Raw genomic sequence first — 17,807 nt, 5'->3', positions numbered from 1 at the left:
GGCTGGATCTCCCTGGTCATTGGGTCTTCACTCTAATGTCTCCACTCAATCTCCAGCAACCCATCCCTGGACCTCTTTAGCTCTCTGTGCTGAATTTTGGATGATTTTCTCAGCACTGCCTTCAGTTCACTGAGTCTCTCTTCACCTGTTTCTAGTTTGCTGCTTAACCTGCCTATAGAGGTCTTATACCAATGACTCTGTTTTTTTACTTATAGAACATATACATCTGTGGTAAACATTATTTTAAAGCCCTTTGTAGAATCCCTATTCCATGTAACCCCTTCAAGTGATGTTTCTCCTTTGGCTGACCATTTCTCAGAGTATGTTTCGTATGTTATAATTTTTTGAGTATAACTTTGTCAGGAATTATCCTCTGAGTGTCCCACTGGGGTTATGGAGATGACCCTATTCATTGATTCTGGAACTGTTGTTGCATTGATTTCTTGGTCAGTGCAAGAATTTGGGTAACTTAGGTATGAACCGTGTGTGGGACACAGGCAAGGAATGATGATTGCTTTGTGTTTGGTGTCACTTAGCTGCTTCTCGTGACAGCAACTTTACTCTTCTGCTTTGTCCTCAGACTGCAGCATCACTCAATACGGCGATACCCAGATGCAGATACTTAGTGCATGAGCTTACTGAAGACAAAGCCCCAGGCACATGCAGGAGCGTGGCACTCCCTGGAAACACAGGCTTCTGAGGTTTGCTCATGGACACAGAGCCCCGAAGGCTGGGATCGAGCCTAGGGGTCTGAGTGTTGACAAAGCTCCGAGTGACATGGGTGCCTGCTGACGTGTGGTGCCAGTGGCCCTATGAAGTTTGAGGATTTGAATTGGGTTTATTTTTGTCTTGCTTATTCCCTTCCAAAAATGCATGTGATGTGGTGCACAGACAGACAGATATAAATACGTTTAGAAAAGCAGGCTCAAAACACCTGCACACATAAACGTGCAGTGAGAGCAACTTTGTTCCCACGGGGTGACGTGTGGTGGGCATCCTCACCAATGTCCTCATGGTGACCACAGCCACAAGCTACGTGGCCATCATTGTCCAATCCTGCAGACCCCAGTAAATCCTGCCTCGGTGAAATCAGCCGGGGGGCAACTGTGGAACCACAGGGGGATGCTGCGCTCTGGTCCCCCTCTGTAAGTCGTCACCTCGCCCAGATGCACTTATGCATCGGGCACCGTCCATGCAGGCTCCTCTTGGCAAACCAAGCTCCTAAATCCCTGTCTGCCCGCCACGCTTGCCGAGCCCCTCCTGGCCTGCACCGTTCCACACCACTTGGCTTCTGCCCAAGCTGTGTTCTCTGTCCAGGAAACTCCTATTTGTCCCCAACACTGCCCAGAGGTCAGCGTCTCCAGGCACTCCCCACCCCCAATACCTTCCTTTCCTACCTCCCTCTCCTCCTTCTGATGCCACGACTGGGTCCTGGCACTGGCCTGGGACGTGCCCAACATCCCCCCACTTCTCCACGCAGCCCCGCTGCCCCTCACCCCTGTCCTCTCATGACCTCCCTCCCCAAGGGCCTCTGTGCAGGGGCCTGGAGACCTCTTCTGCTCGCCCACCTCCACTGTCCCTTCCTGGCACCCCGGGCCATCTCACTCTGTTCTCCATGGTCACAGCAGAGACCTGCGTACACCCTGTGGTCCCCATGCTGCCATGTTGGCTTGAGTGCACGGACACCTCGGGAGGGGGCGCATGGAGCTGCAGAGGCACCCAGCCTGGCATACAACAGGGCTCTAGGGAGGGAGGAGGGAACACATCCATGAGAACCCCAGTTTCTCTCTTCCTTTGGGTCAGTTGCTCTCGGCCTTCTGATAGCCACTGACCTCTTTGAAAAGCTCAGAAAAGCTAGAGCCCCTGTCCACCCCCAGTGCACAAATGCCTGCTCACATGGAACGTCCATATTACATCAGGGTTCGTGAACCCCAGATAAAGAGGACGCTTAATGTCATTGTTTTTGTCAGTGATCACTGAGGTCACTTTGAATCCCAAACACAGCCTTTCCTAGAGAGCAGCAGGCAGATCAGGTAAGGGCTGCCTACCACACAGAGCCAGAGGCGGCCCCCAGCAACCCCAAGGCTGGTGCAGGTGGATGGCCACACGTGGAAGTCACACCGGTAGGTTTGGTCCCTCTGAGGACTCATCTCCCTGCTTTCCTTGTTGCAGGAAGGAAGACGACACAGAGGCAATCACATCATCCCAGGAATATTTACGTCTCTCCCAAGTGACCGAGGGATTTACGATCCCTCCCAGAGAGTCACATTCCAAGCCAAGCCTGCTCAGCTCGATGATGGGGACACCTCTACCTTGATGGTACCAGCAGGGAGCCAAAGGCGTGACACAGGAAGGCTGTGTTAGCACCAGGGGTCGGCGTGAGCCTGGGGTCTGGAGTCCCGAGGATCTGTGGCTCTGCCACTCCTAAGCCACGTCACGTGGAGCTGGTCACTTACCTTCCTGGAAAGAGCTCTTCATCATCTGTTTGAGGGTCCCCCTGCCTACTGGACAGCTGTGCCCTGAGGACCAAGTGTGCTCATGGCTGGGAAGGTGACTCCATCTCCTCCCAGTGGCTTTAGGGACTTGGTGCATCTTGGGCTCTACGTGGTCCCTCCCAGGGTAGGTGAAGGGACCTGTACTGGAATGGTTTCAAAGTGACCTCAGTGATCACATTGACACTGACGTTTCCTGCAGAGGCTCAGCTGAGCTGAGGACCTAACTGTGCAGAGACTTCGAGGGAGAGGCCCTGGGTCTCCGCAGAGTCTCAGAGGAGACTGGACCCCAGTGGTCAGGCGCCCCTGGTCCGGGAGAAAGGGCCCTGGTGGGGAGCCAGACACCAACTCTGTCTCTAACTTGCTGGTGACTTCAGGCCGCCCCTTGGCCTCCACGGGCCTCACTTCCTCATCTGTACAGTGGGTGTGACCACAGCCCCCTGGGCCCCCTGTAGCTCTGACGCCTGCTGCAACCCTCCCGGTGTCACGCGCACGTTGCTGGGTTCCCACTGCGCAGCAGGCACTGGCTGGTGGGGAGGCCCCAGACCAGCCTCCCTGCTCTGGGAAGAAGGGCGAGCTCTTCCTTTCCACACACGTGTCACTTCAAGCAACTTACGTCCACTTATAACTTACATCCCCAAATACCCACCCCACGCCAAAGGACCCCAAGCACGGCACCCCGGTTCCAGCAGTTTCCACCCAGCAAGGGCGTCACTGCCCAGGAGTTGAGCTCTGACCAAGGCTGCCCTCTCCCTCAGGTGACTTTCCCTGTGAGCTTCATGACTGTGAGGCCAGCTTACGTGGACAGCTGGGAAGTGGGGGTGGCGACTGGGGACAGGTGACCTCTAAGTACCACCTGGAAGATGCAAAGAAAAGCCACTGCCTGTTGAGGCCCAAGCCACTTATTTCCTGGTCGCTGCTGCTGTGAGACAGGAGTCCATGGCAGGAGGCAGCCTGGGGTTGGGGCCAGCACTAGTGTCTTGGGTGGCAGCAGAACTGGGGGTAGTGGTCAGTGAGGGCGAGTGACAGACCTTGCGCTTCTCAGCGCAGCAGGCACACAGCCTGTTTTGTTTGGTTTACGCCTTTCCGTTTGTTGGGTGGGCTGGTTATAGTGAAGTGAGCACAGCCTGAAACTCACCGTCTTAAACCATCTTAACGAGGCATCTTGAGTCCGGTTCAGGGGCCTTGAGCACATTCATTGTGCCCCTGTCACCCCCACCACATCAGAAACTTCCCAAACTGAAGCACCGTCACTAGCTCCCTGTCCCCTCCCCAGACTCCAGCCACACCACTCTGACCTGTCTCCAGGGACCTCCAGCAACTGGAATCCCATGGTACTTGTCCTTTGGTGACTGGCTCAGTGCATGTGCAGGACGTGTGCAGGTCAGCTCGTGGTGACGCCCGGCTCAGCGCATGCTTCCTGCTCAAGGCTGAGTAGTGTCCCGCCCCAGGGATGCACCACGCGTGATCCATTCCCTCACCACCCAGCACAGCTGGCTGGCCTCCACCTCACGGCCATCGTGAAGGAAGCTGCTGGGGACGTTTCTAAAATTATAATGAGCAAGTGACCTTTAAGAGCCAGGAGATTTCTTATATAATCTGGATGTCTGGCTGCCTTGGACAGTTGGTAGCCCTGGTGACTTTGAACCCGACCTTCCTGGCCACGGTCATGGCTACCTGAGGTCAGCACCCCGCTCCCCGACCAGCACTTGGCCCAGCGGGCCTCAGGGTCCCCCATGCCTTCTCCTCAACTCACCACGAGCTACAAGTCTCCACCTGCTGTCACCTTTGTATTGTGGGTGAGAATCCAGAGGCACAGAGAGGGACAGTGGCCTGGCCCGTCCCGCAGGTGGGCAGGCAGAAACTGCATCCCCCAGGGGTGGTCCTGGACCGGAATTGCAGTGCCTGGGCTGGACCCTCAGCTCTGCTGCCACCTGTCCAGCGACCTGGGCAGAGCCCTTAATGGTTCTGAGCCTTGGTCCCTGCTGTGGAGGACGGAGAGGAACGCAGCCCCTCTACAGCCTCGGGTTGAAGATGGAAGACGGGCACACGTTGACTGTGAGCCTGGGCGGGGGCTGGCTGTGGGGCACCTCCTAGCAGGAGGCTCTGGGTGTGATCCCAAGGAGGGGGCGGGGAGAGGGAGAGAGACCAGGCTGGGCATCGGGAAGCACGAATAAGAGCACAGGTCGCGTCAGGTGACCTAGTGTGTGGGAGCGGGCACCAGCAGGTGCTTCACAACTGCTCCTTTCTAACAAGTGGGGCCTGTCTAAGGCTCCAGATCTCCTTCCTGGCAAGATACATGACATTGTGGGAACAACCTGGCTTTAGGAATTGTGAGCATGATTTCCAAACCCACCCTGAGCAGGCCTAGCCCCCTGTCTGATCTGCAAAGTCCTCTCTTGGTAAGTGGGGGGCCATATCACTCTCCTCGCCAGCACCAGGAGAAATGAGAAATGTCAGGTTCCTACACTTAGTATATGCTCAATAAAACCTGGGTCCCTTTCTTCCCTTCCCAAGCAGAAATCTGCCACCTAGGTTAAAAGAATGTCACGTTTTTCCAAATGTTAAAAAAAGAAATGAGAGAAATCTGTCTTCTAGTGCCCCCTGCCCCCAGCACACTCCACAGGTTCTTGGGGTAAGGGTTGGCCGCTTAACAGGTTTCATCCCTTCACTTAACCAACAAGCCCAGGTGCCAGGCGCGGCAGTAGGCCCTGGAGTCATAGGAGAGGGCAAAGCGCTCCAAGTCCCCACCCTACTGCAGCGGAGTTCCCATTGGTCAACAGGTCAGCGGTGCTGAGCACTTGGTAAGTGCCCCCTGAGCTGGCTTTGTGCAGGGCCTGGCTTTACCCTTGGGTTTGTTGCTGGGGGATAGGGGCACCCTCTGTTCTGGGCCGCGCCTGCTGCTTCACCAGCCCCAGATGGAAAGCTCCCCCTAAGGCCCCAGCCATCGCCTACCACTGGTCTTTCTGCCACTCACGCTGTTACTGTTACTTCTGTCCTTTCCAGAGAGGGCCCCATGGGGTGAGTAGTCCATGCCACTGCACATGGGGGACCCTGGCAGAGACCCCCTCTTTGAATGAATGAAATGGAAAGGTAGATGGGAAAGAATTTTGTGTCTCATAAACATACAGGATAGGTGCTTGTGACTGTCCACATGCTCCACGGAGGACAGATAGCACCTGGCTGAGGAGAAGACCATTAGGGTTTAAACCAGAGGGACCAGGCTGCCATCTGAGTTCTGCAACTTACTAACCCTGAGGCCAGGGGAAGGAACTTCCCCTCCCCTGTTTCCTCGTCTGGCAAATGGGGGTAGTGAAATAGCTGCTTCTGCACGTGCTGTGGAAACAGTGGACACGCTGGGCAGAGAAGCGCCTGTCAGACCAGTCAGGTCCTCAATTCAGTGCAAACTTATTAGGCACCTACTGTGTGCCGTTATGAGCATGGTGATGATCTGTCTTAGGACAATTTGGAAAAAGTCCCCAGGCAAAGGGAGAAAAGACTTGCTTGTCAGATGGTTGTACTGCACATTCATAGATTATGATTAGCAACAGCCAGCCAGTTGGCATGGTAACGTTCCCCATGAACCACTAGGCAGTGTGCTTAAAATAGGTACGCTGAAGGTGCGGTGGCAGCCGGGAGCGAGGCAGCGTGGGCAGATGGCTCTGTGGACTGACTGGGCCATGTGCTTGGGGGGTCACTCCTTGCCCTTGCCCAGCAGGCCAGCAGAGTAGGCACTGAGCTAACAGGTCCAGAAGCACCCTCTGTGGGCGCTGGCAAGGCCTTAGACTTTAGGATCAATGTCCACCTTTCCTCATTCTACAGGGAGGAAACCAAAGCCAGTGGGGTTCAGGGGCACCTCCAGGTTGATTTGGAGTCTTTACAGAGGATTCCCAGCCGGGCCACCATGCAGGTCCCTCAGGTTCAGAATGCCACCATGCAATTCATTTCATAGCAGGTCACAGTCTGCGTGGCCCCACCTGGCAACACGTATTAGTGCCAGGAACTCTTTCCCTGGGTGTCAAATCCATGAGCATGTTCCTCCCCCGGGGAAGCCCTGAGCTCCACGGTACCTTGGAAACGCACCTGCTTCTTGGGTAGACTTTGTGACTGGGGTTCGGCTTCACCCTCCATGACCTGCCCTGTCTAGTTCCTCCCTGTGAGAATCTCCAGAAAGCGGATGGAACTCCGTGAATCACTTTGTGATGAGATCATTTCGGAGTCTGGTCAGCCTTCATTGAAGAGGGTGGGGAGCCCAAATCCTCTCAACGGATAGCTCATTTTTGTTGGTTTCACTCAGCAATTTATTGAACAAACTTTAGAAACTTGAGGGGGTCTTTTCTCCCTCTGGCCGCTGAGTTTCTTTTAAGAAATCCACAGCTCCCAGTTGAATCCAGGCTGAGATTCCAGGTCTGGAAAGTGAAACTTTTTGAGAACTCAGTCGACTTCTGAGAATGGGGTGCTAGACAATTCTGACATCTTTTAGACCGTCAACTTTCTTTTCTGAGTTGAGATTGCGCTGTTCTGGGGCAAGGAGGTGGGAGGTGTCTTGAGAGCTCTGCCACTCGTCCCCCAGGCCATTGGTCGGATGTGAAGACCTGCAGTGGAGACTCCCTGTGACTCCTGCACACTGGCCTGGCCTGTAAGCTTTTCTAAAGATCCAGGCCCTCACCCAGGCTGCTTGCATCAGAAGTCTCGCCTGGGCCCCGGGCAGGGCACCTTCCAAGAGCTCCCTGGTGAGTCTAACACACACCAGGGACAGAACCATCAGACTATGGCCCCACAGTCCGTTGCAATTCTCCCATCCTCTTGGCTAATTAAATTCCGAGATGCCACTGCGGGTTTCTCTGGTGTTAGACTCTTGTTCATTTTTACTCCTCGCTGGGGATAAAATGTGTTCTCAGAGTTGGCGGGAGAAGTTTCTCATCTTTGGAGTATTTCTGGCCGTGAGTCGGCTTTGTGACTGTGCCCTTAGAGGGCCTTTTAAGCTGAGGATAATCCCTATGGAAATGGATTTCAGGACACGTGGTGGTACTTGGCTCCACAGGGCAGCTCTGGTGCTGGGCTCTGGATGGCTGGTCACTGCACAATATCTGGAAATCCAGATAAAGCCCAGACACTGCAGCTGATGTTGTGATAGAGACACCAAGAGAGCCTCCTGGGGGTAGCTGCCTGCACCCTAAACTCTTCAGACCTGGATTTAGTGAGCGGTTATATCAATGGTATAAGCAAACAGGACTAGGTCTCCATTCAGCCTGCGTACCAGCGGCCAACTTTATTCCTTCTTAGTTTTGAAATAAACTCTTTGAAATTCTCTGGTGCCTTAAGGAAAAATGAGAAAGGAAACCCCTGGGGTTTGCTGATATATTTAGTCCTCTTCCCTGTGTCAGGAGAATTTCTAGAGGAAGAGAATCCATACGCAGGACCTAAAACTGCTTTCAATAAGCCCGCAGAGCTGGGGTGGAGAATTGCATTTCCTTTTATCCCATTTGATCTTTCCCATGACCGCTCCATGCCTGGTGTCCGTGCAGTGAAGAGTCATGAACTGACACCGTGGCCATGGCTGTGATAAGGCACAGACCGATAGCACCTCTATCTGATGGTAGAAAAAGGGAAGGAAAGACAAATGACTGAGATTGTTAAAGTAGCTGAAGACTTTATTTCAACTCTGTGTCAATGTGTTTGAACGTGCTACGATGCAGTGTTTGTAAGCAGGACACTGAAGTGATGGGGAGAATGCTGTCTGTCCAGTGATGTGACAGCTATTAACCTAGACTTCTCATGGGGACAAGGGCAAAGTCTGCCCCTAACAGAGGAGGGGTGAGCTCTGGAGAGGTACTCTGGGTTTGAACTCTGGATGTGCCAAGCAGCCATGCAGGCTTGGGCGTGGTGCTTGTGTCCCCAGCTTTTCTCAGGAACAGGGCCGGGGGGTGTGGGATCCTGGGGGGAGCGCATGGTTTTTATGCACTCAGAGCATGTTAGAGGACACCAGGAGCCCTGCCTCTTCCCCGTGACAGCAGGCTCTGCAGATGCCTCTCAGAGGGATGCTGGAGCATCTACCACCACCCTGAGCTGGGGACCGCGTCCATCTCTTCCACAGCGCAGGTTTTCACCGCCTGCTTTTTGATGGTCAGGCAGGGAAGAGCCAGTGGATCACTGGCAGAGATTATGAGTAAGATTTGTGGGTTCATTTTGGCAGATCCTCCAGGGCCTCCTTACTCTTTCCTAGTTGAATCCTGGGCAGAGATCCCAGGAAATCTGTGAAGCACAACATCGGTTTGGAAAGTGTGTGTTTTTACACTGGATCCAAAATGCACAGAAAGTCCACCCCTTGTGGCTGCGTGGACAGGCAAGGACTCCTAGACGACGGCGGGATAAGCCCCCCACGGTGGGATGTGCTGCTCACCGGGTGGTCCAGCACCAGGAGCAGACCCCCTTCCTTTTGGATGCTCTTCAGCAGGACCCTCCTCTGGTGCTGGGCCAGTGGGTGTCCCGTCATGTCTGCCAGCAGGGATGTGACAGAGCCAGCCACCAGGAGCTGCTTCTCAGATTCCTGATCCCTGGGACTTGGGCTCATCTCTCCCTTCCAGGTTTTCAAGATTTGTAACAATTGCTCCATCTTGTGTGAACCAGGCCAGGATTTCCCCTTGTTACCCAGATGTATTTTTCTATGTTAGTTAAATGTATACTTTGTGTAATTTTGTACATTAAAATGTATGCTTTTCACAGAGTTTTTTTTTTTTTTTCCTTTTGAATGTTTGATGGATGAATGGTTCCCACAGTGTTGGGAGCCCTGACGCGACACAAAGAGGCAACGGATCCAGGACTCTCTTGGTCTTGGCAGGGAATGCAGTATCTTCTCTCTAGGGGAATCCACTTTGCACAGACCGTGAGGGGATTCCCTGCAGGATCCGTCACATCCCTGCATTAATTTCCTTGCTGCCCTGACAGATGCCATCCATCCACCTAATGCCTAAAAGCAACACTCACCCATCATCTCACAGTTGAGGTCACAAGTCTGAAATGGGTCTCGCCAGGCTAAGTCAGGGGTTGGTGGGGCCCTGTTCCTTGGGGAGGCTCCAGGGGGAACCCACATCCTCGCCCTCCCAGCTCCGCCTGGCAGCCCCTTCCTCCATCCTCAGAGCCAGCAGTGTAGCTTCTTCGACTCTCTAACTCCGACCTTTGCGGGAGCATCTTCTCATGCCGCTCTGCTTGCTCCCTCTCCCGTGTTAACAGAGCCCGTCTCTCCCTCGGCTCCATCCATATAATCCAGGATAATCTCCCCGCCCTGAGTTCTTATTAAAGCACACAAAACGTTCCCACTTGCCATGTGAATTAATACACACGGGTTCCAGGGATGAGGTGGCCATCTTGGAGGGCTGTTATTTAGCTGACCACAATCCCTGGCGTACTGATTTGAAAGCAACATAAAAAGCAGACCTTCTAGAATCAAGCTGCCTGGATTTCTCTCACTCATCGCCATGCAACCTTAGGCAGCTTGCTTAAGTTCTCTGAACTTCTTTCCTTACATCTAAAATGCACACGGTAATTCATGACTTGCTTGGCAGACTCACTAACAGCAGTATATAGCTGGTCACAAATACATTCTCTTTTCTTAGTTTTCTGCACATATTCTTTTTACAACTTAGGCTTTTTTTTTAAAGACCTCTTTTGTGTTTTGTATGCCTACACCAAGTGCACCATGGAGCTGAACTGGCCTCTCGTCCTCTTCCTGCTGTTGCCTGACACGTCCCTGTCTCTTCTGGGACTACTCATGGTCCCTGGAAGGCTCTTCGGTCTGAGGAGATGAGCTCAGATTGGCCTCTCCTCAAATATCATGGTGTCATTCATCCCTGGAGCACCAGCTGGACAGGATGGGGCGGCCATGGCTGTCACCGGGTGGTGCTTCCTCTAGGGATCTCTGGCTGGGGGTGCCTTTCCTAGCTGCCGCCCTGGCTCTGCCCCTCTCCCCGCCATGCTTGGGTTCCTGGCTTTGGGATCAGGAGAGGCTGTGCAAAGGAGTCCAACACGCCAGAGTTGGAGCCCCAGCTGGGTCCCTTCCTGAGCCATGGGTTTAAGGTTTGTCACCCGTCGTGTCCCAGCCTGAAGGTGGAGGTGGCATGGTGTGCCACAGGAGGCAGCTGAAGGAGCCAATGGTGTGTAAAGCAGAACATGAAGTGTGAAACACCCGATGTTTGCAAAACCCTTGTATAGGGGGGCAGTCCAGGAAGCCAGGCCCCCCTGCAGGGGCGGGTCGCCCTGATGGAGAGTGACAGAGCCTGCAACACACAGTGGGGCCCTAAATGTAGGTTTTGGATGATTAGTTGCCCAAGGTGGCACAGAGGCCAAGAGTCTAACCCCCAAATCCAGACCCTTCTGACCTCAGCACCTCCATGCTCCCCTCCCTGTCAGGCTTCTTAGGGAGAGGAAAAAGTGAACACAGACTCGGGCGTGACTGCACTGTCCAAATCCCAGAAGTCTCGCTTGACCAGAGGCAAGTTATTGATCTCTCTGAGCCTCAGTTTCCTCATCTGTAAAGTGAGGCTGTAAAACTCAGAGGGTGCTGTGAGGTACAGGAGAATTGCCCTGGGTGCAGTGCCTGCCCCTGCCCCTGGCATGTGAGGACCTCTCTAAAGTGGGAACCATTATTGTGCTTTCTTGCCACCTCCCTGCTTATATCCCTCTGGTCTTGAAACTGAGCCCTTTCTCACAACAGAAAGAGTGCTCTTAAAAGCAGTGGAATCCTGTTGCCATGGGTAAAGCCCAAGACACCATTTCCTTAAGCTGTTGAGGGCAGACTCAGGTGTGAGTAGGACTGAACTCACAAGGCCCATCTAACTCAGATTCCTAGATTCTTTGATATTTCTGTGGACTTCATCCCTGAGAAGTTGTGGAGCTCTAGAAGTTTCTATGTGGTCTTTAACATGCATTTTCCTTGCCTGAGATGTGCTGGGAATAATATTTCACAGGGCAGAGAGGTTTTCAACCAACTTTTGGTAACACCTGCAATACAGCGTGGAGTCCTTTGACCTTGAGGAGAGTATCTGCCGCACAGATCTGAACAGGGCATCAGGACAAGAGGAGGGAGGATCCAGGACGTGGGTGAGTGGGGGATAAGATGGTGGATCAGCGGACCACTGTTCTTGTTTGTGCTTGGCACTCAACCACGGATTATGCACCTCTTGAAGGCAGGGGCTTTCTAGATACTCACCTGTGTTCCCAGTATTAGTCTCTCTCAAATACAGAAAGAGACTTGTAGGGATGGGGTTGTAGTTCAGCAGCAGAGCACTTGCCTAGCATGCACAAGGCCCTGAGTTTGATCCTAAATACCTCCAATAAATACATAAATAAATAATAAAAAAGTTTAAAAAGAAAAAAAAAAAAACATTTGCTAAATACTCACATAGTGGATGAGTCTGGCGTCCAGGCCTGGCTCAGCATCTGCTTCTCCCTGCATCTCTCCTGACACATGGGCAGTGAAAGGTATCACTTGCAGCCCAGATCGGCTTGTTCTGGGGTTGAAACTGTAAATGCGGGGGGTGTCAACTGAGGCTATGGACCCAAAGTCGCCATAGGTCTCAACAGTCACAGAAACAACCCGTGAACCCCTCTGGCTTGGTGCTGAAAGGACAGCTCCCAGCACAGAAGGAAGCAAGGACTCTGGAGGGGATGCTGTCATCACGGCAGTCCCCACTCTGTCTTCAACTCTGCATGTCTGGACTTGCTGTGAAGGGGTGGGCAGCTGTCGATTCTCCATTCAGGAAGTGCAGCTGGGTCTCTGCTGGGACTACTCATGATCCCTGGCTTGAAAATCATGCAGACATGAGGGAACCTGCCTAGAGGAAGCACACATGGCCTGGCCCCCGAGAAAGGCCAGGGGACACCCAGCAGAGTACACCCCACATCCCCATTCCCTCCATGGCCCAAGTTAGAGGAACCCAGGGACCTCAGGCTGCAAGTTCCAGGCACAGCAAGGGTGACTGTACCATAAAACGGCGGGAGGTGCTCCTGGATGGGGGTGTTTGACTGCTTGGGTGACAGCAGGTGCATGTGTGTGGTGATCTATTTCTTTGTGTGTTCCTCTCTAGAGTGTTTCTATTTAAGCTTCCGACTTATTTCTGGTGTGGATGTGTGTGGGCGTTCTGCCGGGAGTCTGAGCCACGTGTGGAGTCGCCTTGGCCTTTGGTACTGGTGGAAAATCTCTTTGTCATACTATGTCACTGGAGTGTGCATCCTGTCCCAGCATGAGTCATTGGCTTAGGTGTGAGAAGGTCTTTGTCCTGCTGTCTGCAGGAGTGAGCTACTGGCCTGTCCCTCTTGCCCCGTGGTACCATCCTCTGCCCTTACCACTGCAGGGTACATCCTCCTTAGAAGGTCAGCTCCCAGTGGGCAGGGGCTTTTGTTGGCCCTGTCCCCAGAGCCCATGTCAGTGCCAGGTGTTATCAGGCAATCAGTACAGTAGTGCTGAGTGGATGAATGGTGTGTCCAACGTGTGTCTCCTGGGCTGGGCAATTAATTTCAGTACTATGCGGCGGATACATAGGGTTATTTGACAATAAGAATTATTTCTGGATGTGTGTGTGTGTGTGTGTGAGAGAGAGAGAGAGAGAGAGAGAGAGAGAATGTGGATGTGTGTGTGTGTGTGTGTGTGTGTGTGTGAGAGAGAGAGAGAGAGAGAGAGAGAGAGAGAGAGAGAATGCTTGGATTGTGTCCAATCATATATGTGTATATGTGTGCAAAATTGTCTACGGTGTGCGGGAACGAGCCTGGGTGTCTGGGACGGAGCGTGCGTAAAATTGACTTGTGTGTACCAGCATGTTGTACATCTCTCACGTGTTTGTGGTAATGTGGTGTAATTGTCTGGTGTGCGGGTAAGAACCTATGTGTGCCTCTAGAGTGTGTGTGTGTGTGTGTGTGTGTGTGTGTGTGTGTGCATGCTCTACACCCCTCCTTCCGCTCGCGCCCTGCGCTCCGCCTGGGGGCGGGGAGTGGGGGTGCGTCGAGGGCACTGCGGTTCGGCCGCCCGCCCTCTGTGCTGCGGCTCCTGCACGTCACCATCCTGGCACGCCCCAGCCGCGGTCCCCGCCCCCCGGTCCTTTGTAGCTGGTGGTTGAGCTGCCTGCAGCCGCCTGGAGACCCCGCCCCGGCCCGCCCCGGCCCCGCCCCGCCGCGCGCCCCGCCCCGCGCGCCCCGCCCTCCCCGGGCTGCAGTCGCGCCTGGGCAGCCGCGGGCCCGCACCGAGGCGCGGAGCGAGGCGCACGCAGGAGGCTCGGGCCGCGGGCGGCGGGCGGCCAGCCTTGGACGGGTATGGCGGACCGGCGGCGCGCGTGGAACACGGAGGATGACCTGCCCGTGTACCTGGCGCGGCCGGGCAGCGCGGCGCAGACCCCGCGCCAGAAGTACGGCGGCATGTTCGCGGCCGTGGAGGGCGCCTACGAGAACAAGACCATCGACTTCGACGCGTACAGCGTGGGCCGCCGCGGCTCGGCTCGCACGCCGCGCAGTGCTGGCCGGCCCGACGCGGTCGGCCTGCCGGGGCCAGGCGGCAGCGAGGACACGGCCAGCGACGTGAGCGAGCCCTCGGGCTCGGCCGTCAGCTCACCAGGCGAGCGCGACGAGCGACCGCCAGCCTTGAGCATTCGTTGCCCTGCGCCCCGCGACCTGCCACTCGGCCGGGACAATAGCCAGGTACCCTCGGGGAGCGCGTGGACCGGACGTGGGGGGCGGGGCCCTCGGGGACCCTGGGCTGGGGCCGCTGCCACCAGGCTTGGAAAAGCTACGGAACGGCCCCTCCCCCACCTCATCATACAGGAGGTTCAGAGAGGTTGTGCGACTCGTCCCGGGTTGGCCAGCATAGTCCGTGAGACTCCTAAGGGACCTCCGAGGGCCGTCCAGGCTCCTCTTCTGCTGAAAGGAAAGGCGACGTTCTGAGAGGAGAAGTAAGTTAGGTAAAGCAGCCGCATGGACACTTGAGTCGCAAAGGAACCTCTGGGATGAGTTAACCCAGAGCTCTTCCTCCGTGTTCTGTGCAGAGGAGGAAAGCGCCCTTCCGTGTTCTTCCATCCATATATTTGCTCACTCAGTAATTGCGGAACACTTACTGTGCCCCTGCACCCGGGGAGGTTACGCGAATCGCTCTGGCCACATGGCCTCAACGGGAAAGGGCCTTCGCGAGTGCTTCCCTCCTGGTTTCTTGGGTGAGGGTTTAGTTAAGGTCTAAGATCGTCGGGTAGTTAGAACTGGAAAATCCTTCCCGCAGCAGCCGCTGCCTTCAAGGGATACCAGGGAGTCCCGCGGCACAAGGCTGCTGTGTCCCCCTCACAGGGCAGGTTAGGGGGACAGAGCTGGCTTTTGAACTGGAGTCAGTGTCCTCCCTGGCTTGGAGGTTATTGTCCCTCTGAAAATGGGGTGGGGGCACCGGGGAGGAGGAAGGCCAGGGCTTGGGCACTGTGGTCTTCTCCCCTAAGTGGGAAGCTGCCAGGGAACTGGGGGAAGATGGGTGTGTGGACCGCACAGCCCTTGGGATGGGTGGACGGATGAGGCTTAGATCCAGCGCCTGGAAATCAGAAGAAAGATCCCCCAGCTGTCGGCTTGGTCCAGACAGAACTCAGTGCCTGAATCTGCTGGGTTCCCAGCTCAGCAACCGGCCCCACCCTCCAGAAGTTCCCAGGCTGGCTTGAGTGACAGGTTTATCGTGAGAATTAGATCAATCAATGCCACAGATAGTGAATGTGTATATGTGAAGTGTTTGTGGAGTTTTATTATTATTTTAACTAACCCTGCCCCTTCCAGCGCTATGAGAGGCATAAAGGGAACTCAGAGGCAGAGAGTGATCCGGACGGCAATCTGGGGGGGCTTCCTGGAGTAATTAGAGCGGGGCCGGCCTGTGGCTGGTGTCGCTCTGGTCCACATCCCTGTGGGACCGCCCATTCATTAGCTTGAGAGCTCTCCGCGGTCCTGAATCCGGGGCCTCCGCGGCGAAGGTCTAAGCGAGAGAGTGTGGGGGGTGGGGTGAGGGAGGGAGACGTCGAGAGTCCCGTCTCCTCCTCCCCACCCGTCTTTATCTTGCCCTGCGGGCCGACCTTGCTTGGGATGCAGGCTCTCCACTCCACCCGGAGACAGGGAAGCCGGGGCCAGCGCGAGGGAACTAGCCGGAGAACTTGGCCCTCTTTAACCTGGGCGCCTCCTTCTGGGAGAGGCGGGTGGCCGCCTCTCTCAGCTCCCTCCGGGGAGGCGAGGGCGCTTTGTGCTCTGCCGGGAGCTGTCCGCAGGCGCCACACCAGTAAGCCTGGGTTCTGCCCAGGCCGCGGGGCCGCCGCGCCCTGGCGACTGGGGACTCAGGTCTCCTCACTTCTCCCAGTTTCTCCCCCCCTCCGCTCCAGTCCCCTTTGCCCTTTCTCCTAGTTTTTGGGAACCGGACAGAAGGGCTCTAAAAGCACTAGAGGGTCGGGTCTGAGTAGTGGAGGGAGTCCTGTCTCCCTCGGGGGCGCATTTTAATTCCTGCGGAAACGGCGACCGCCGGGCTTGGGTTACTGAAGGCCGGGGTTCCGGGGCGGGCCTCGTTGCTTCTGCGCTTTGCAGCCGGTGCTGGGACCCCTCCCCCGCCCACCGGCGCTTTCCTGGGAGGGAGGTGGGGTTTCCGTGGCGCAGGCGCAACTTTTTCCTCTGCTAGAGGCTGAGTGGCTGCGGCGCTTGGTACCCGCGAAGTCTGCTTAGGAGCAGCATCTGTTTGGCCAGCCTGGAGCAGGGGCTCCGCCCCCTAATTCGCACGTGGTCCTGTCCCCATCTCCGCGGCTTTCCTACTCTGATCTCCAGAATGACCCTACCGAATGTCCGGTGCCAGAACCTAGGACTTAGCGCTGAGGAAGGAAACACTGGAATCTGAGGAAGGGAGGCGGCCCCCACCCGCAGTTTCGGGTCATTAGCGAGAACTTAGAACCTAGCTCAGACCCAGGCTGCGGCAGCAGCGCAGGGACACCTAGACCTGGTGTGCAGAAGCCTGGCTTTCAGACCCAGCTCTGCAGCGAATGCGTTGCACCTGGACCTGGGGCACATCTGAGTATCCCTGGAGCCTCAATTTTACCATCGCACATGAGATTATTTAAGAATTATTTAAGATTTAGAGATTCATATCCTCCTGTAGAATTCCTTCCTAGTAGAGTTGAATTTCACCCTATTTATAATTTTGTATTCTGTAATGTTACTAAAACCCAGTTTTTTCACTTGCTTCTTCCTACAAGAAATACTTACCCAGATATGATAGATAGATACTCAGTGCATCTAATACTCTGAATGTAGCATAAGAAAGTAAAACTACAGTTCCTCAAACTCAACAATGATAAAACTCCAGTTAACAGCCTGGGTTCAATTTTGACTACACCATGTTTTAATGCCCTTGACCTTAGAGACCTTTGCTAGCTTTATCCCTTAAGCCTCAATTCCCATTTATGAAATGGGAAAATCTTGGGCTGTGTTCTTGGAATACTTCTGTTCTCCTCTGTGAACCTAGGGCCCCACCCCCATTTTAAGGCCCAATCTCTGATCTCCTGCTGTGGACCCAGGAACTGGACTAGGGAATTGACCTCCATGGTGTGGAGATCAAGACTCCAGGCCCCAGCAAAAGCCCCCAAACTGAGAGTCTTTACCAAACCTAGCCTACCTCTCCCTGGGTGGCAACTGGAAAGTAGAGAAGATGTGTCTTCCAGGGCCTGTTTGGGTTTTGCAGGCAGAAAATTAGCAGAAGTGGCAGGAAGGTTGGTGCTTTGTCCTGCCTGGTGGTGTGGGGCACAAACCTTCCAATGCAGGAAGGGCTTGCTGAGTCTCCCTTTTGTTTCCTCCTCCATCTTTTCTCCTTTATTATGATGTTCATCAAGTTATGTCCTAGCTTCCTGCCCACCTCCCCCTGAGCAACATCTGGATCCCGGGCCCCTGGGCTGCTGAACACTCAACTGAGAGGCAGGAGCATCCTATTTCTCCTCCTGTCCCCAACCTGTCCCCAGGAGCTATGGAAAACTTAGTGCAATGGCCTAACCTTTCAAGCACTCACTGTCTGGGGGTGACCCCGTGGCCCCCAAACCAGGCTTCTATGTATTGAGAGAGCTGTTGCTGTTGTCCTTCAGCAGGTCAGCCATGAATTGTGGCCTTGTCTCTCTTCTGTGGCTACATCTGGGTGGCCTTAGGGGCCTTCAGGGAAAGCTGATTTAGTGATGGGAATGGTGAGGGTAGGTTCTTTTAGGCAGAATGCATTGGAAAGGGGTGGGAAAACGAGTAGCCTTTTGTCTAGGGTGGGGATATACAGGGTATAGCTTTAGTAGAGCC

General features: G+C 54.7%; 2 protein-coding genes across 2 annotated transcripts in view; both read left to right on the top strand.

Annotated features, from left to right (window-relative positions):
• The window catches only part of CUNH4orf50 (chromosome unknown C4orf50 homolog), a 68,145-nt gene extending 58,979 nt beyond the window's left edge, over positions 1 to 9,166 (top strand). Inside the window, exons 8-9 of the mRNA XM_046423426.2 lie at positions 581 to 701; positions 2,173 to 9,166. Of these exons, the coding sequence (XP_046279382.2) occupies positions 581 to 700 (120 nt within the window). The 3' untranslated portion in view covers position 701; positions 2,173 to 9,166. The remainder of the gene's footprint in view (positions 1 to 580; positions 702 to 2,172) is intronic.
• Positions 9,167 to 13,775: 4,609 nt separating this feature from the next.
• Crmp1 (collapsin response mediator protein 1) overlaps positions 13,776 to 17,807 on the top strand; it is a 66,957-nt gene continuing 62,925 nt past the window's right edge. The window contains exon 1 of the mRNA XM_046423543.1: positions 13,776 to 14,177. Within this exon, the coding sequence (XP_046279499.1) occupies positions 13,797 to 14,177 (381 nt within the window). The 5' untranslated portion in view covers positions 13,776 to 13,796. The remainder of the gene's footprint in view (positions 14,178 to 17,807) is intronic.

This window comes from Marmota monax, unplaced genomic scaffold (genome assembly GCF_021218885.2).
Source record: "Marmota monax isolate L192 unplaced genomic scaffold, Marmota_monax_Labrador192_F-V1.1 WCK01_AAM20220418_F8-fsc00009, whole genome shotgun sequence".
Classification (NCBI taxonomy): Eukaryota; Metazoa; Chordata; class Mammalia; order Rodentia; family Sciuridae; genus Marmota; species Marmota monax.
The sequence above is the reverse complement of the archived record's forward strand: the minus strand, read 5'-3'. Positions and strand labels throughout refer to the sequence as shown.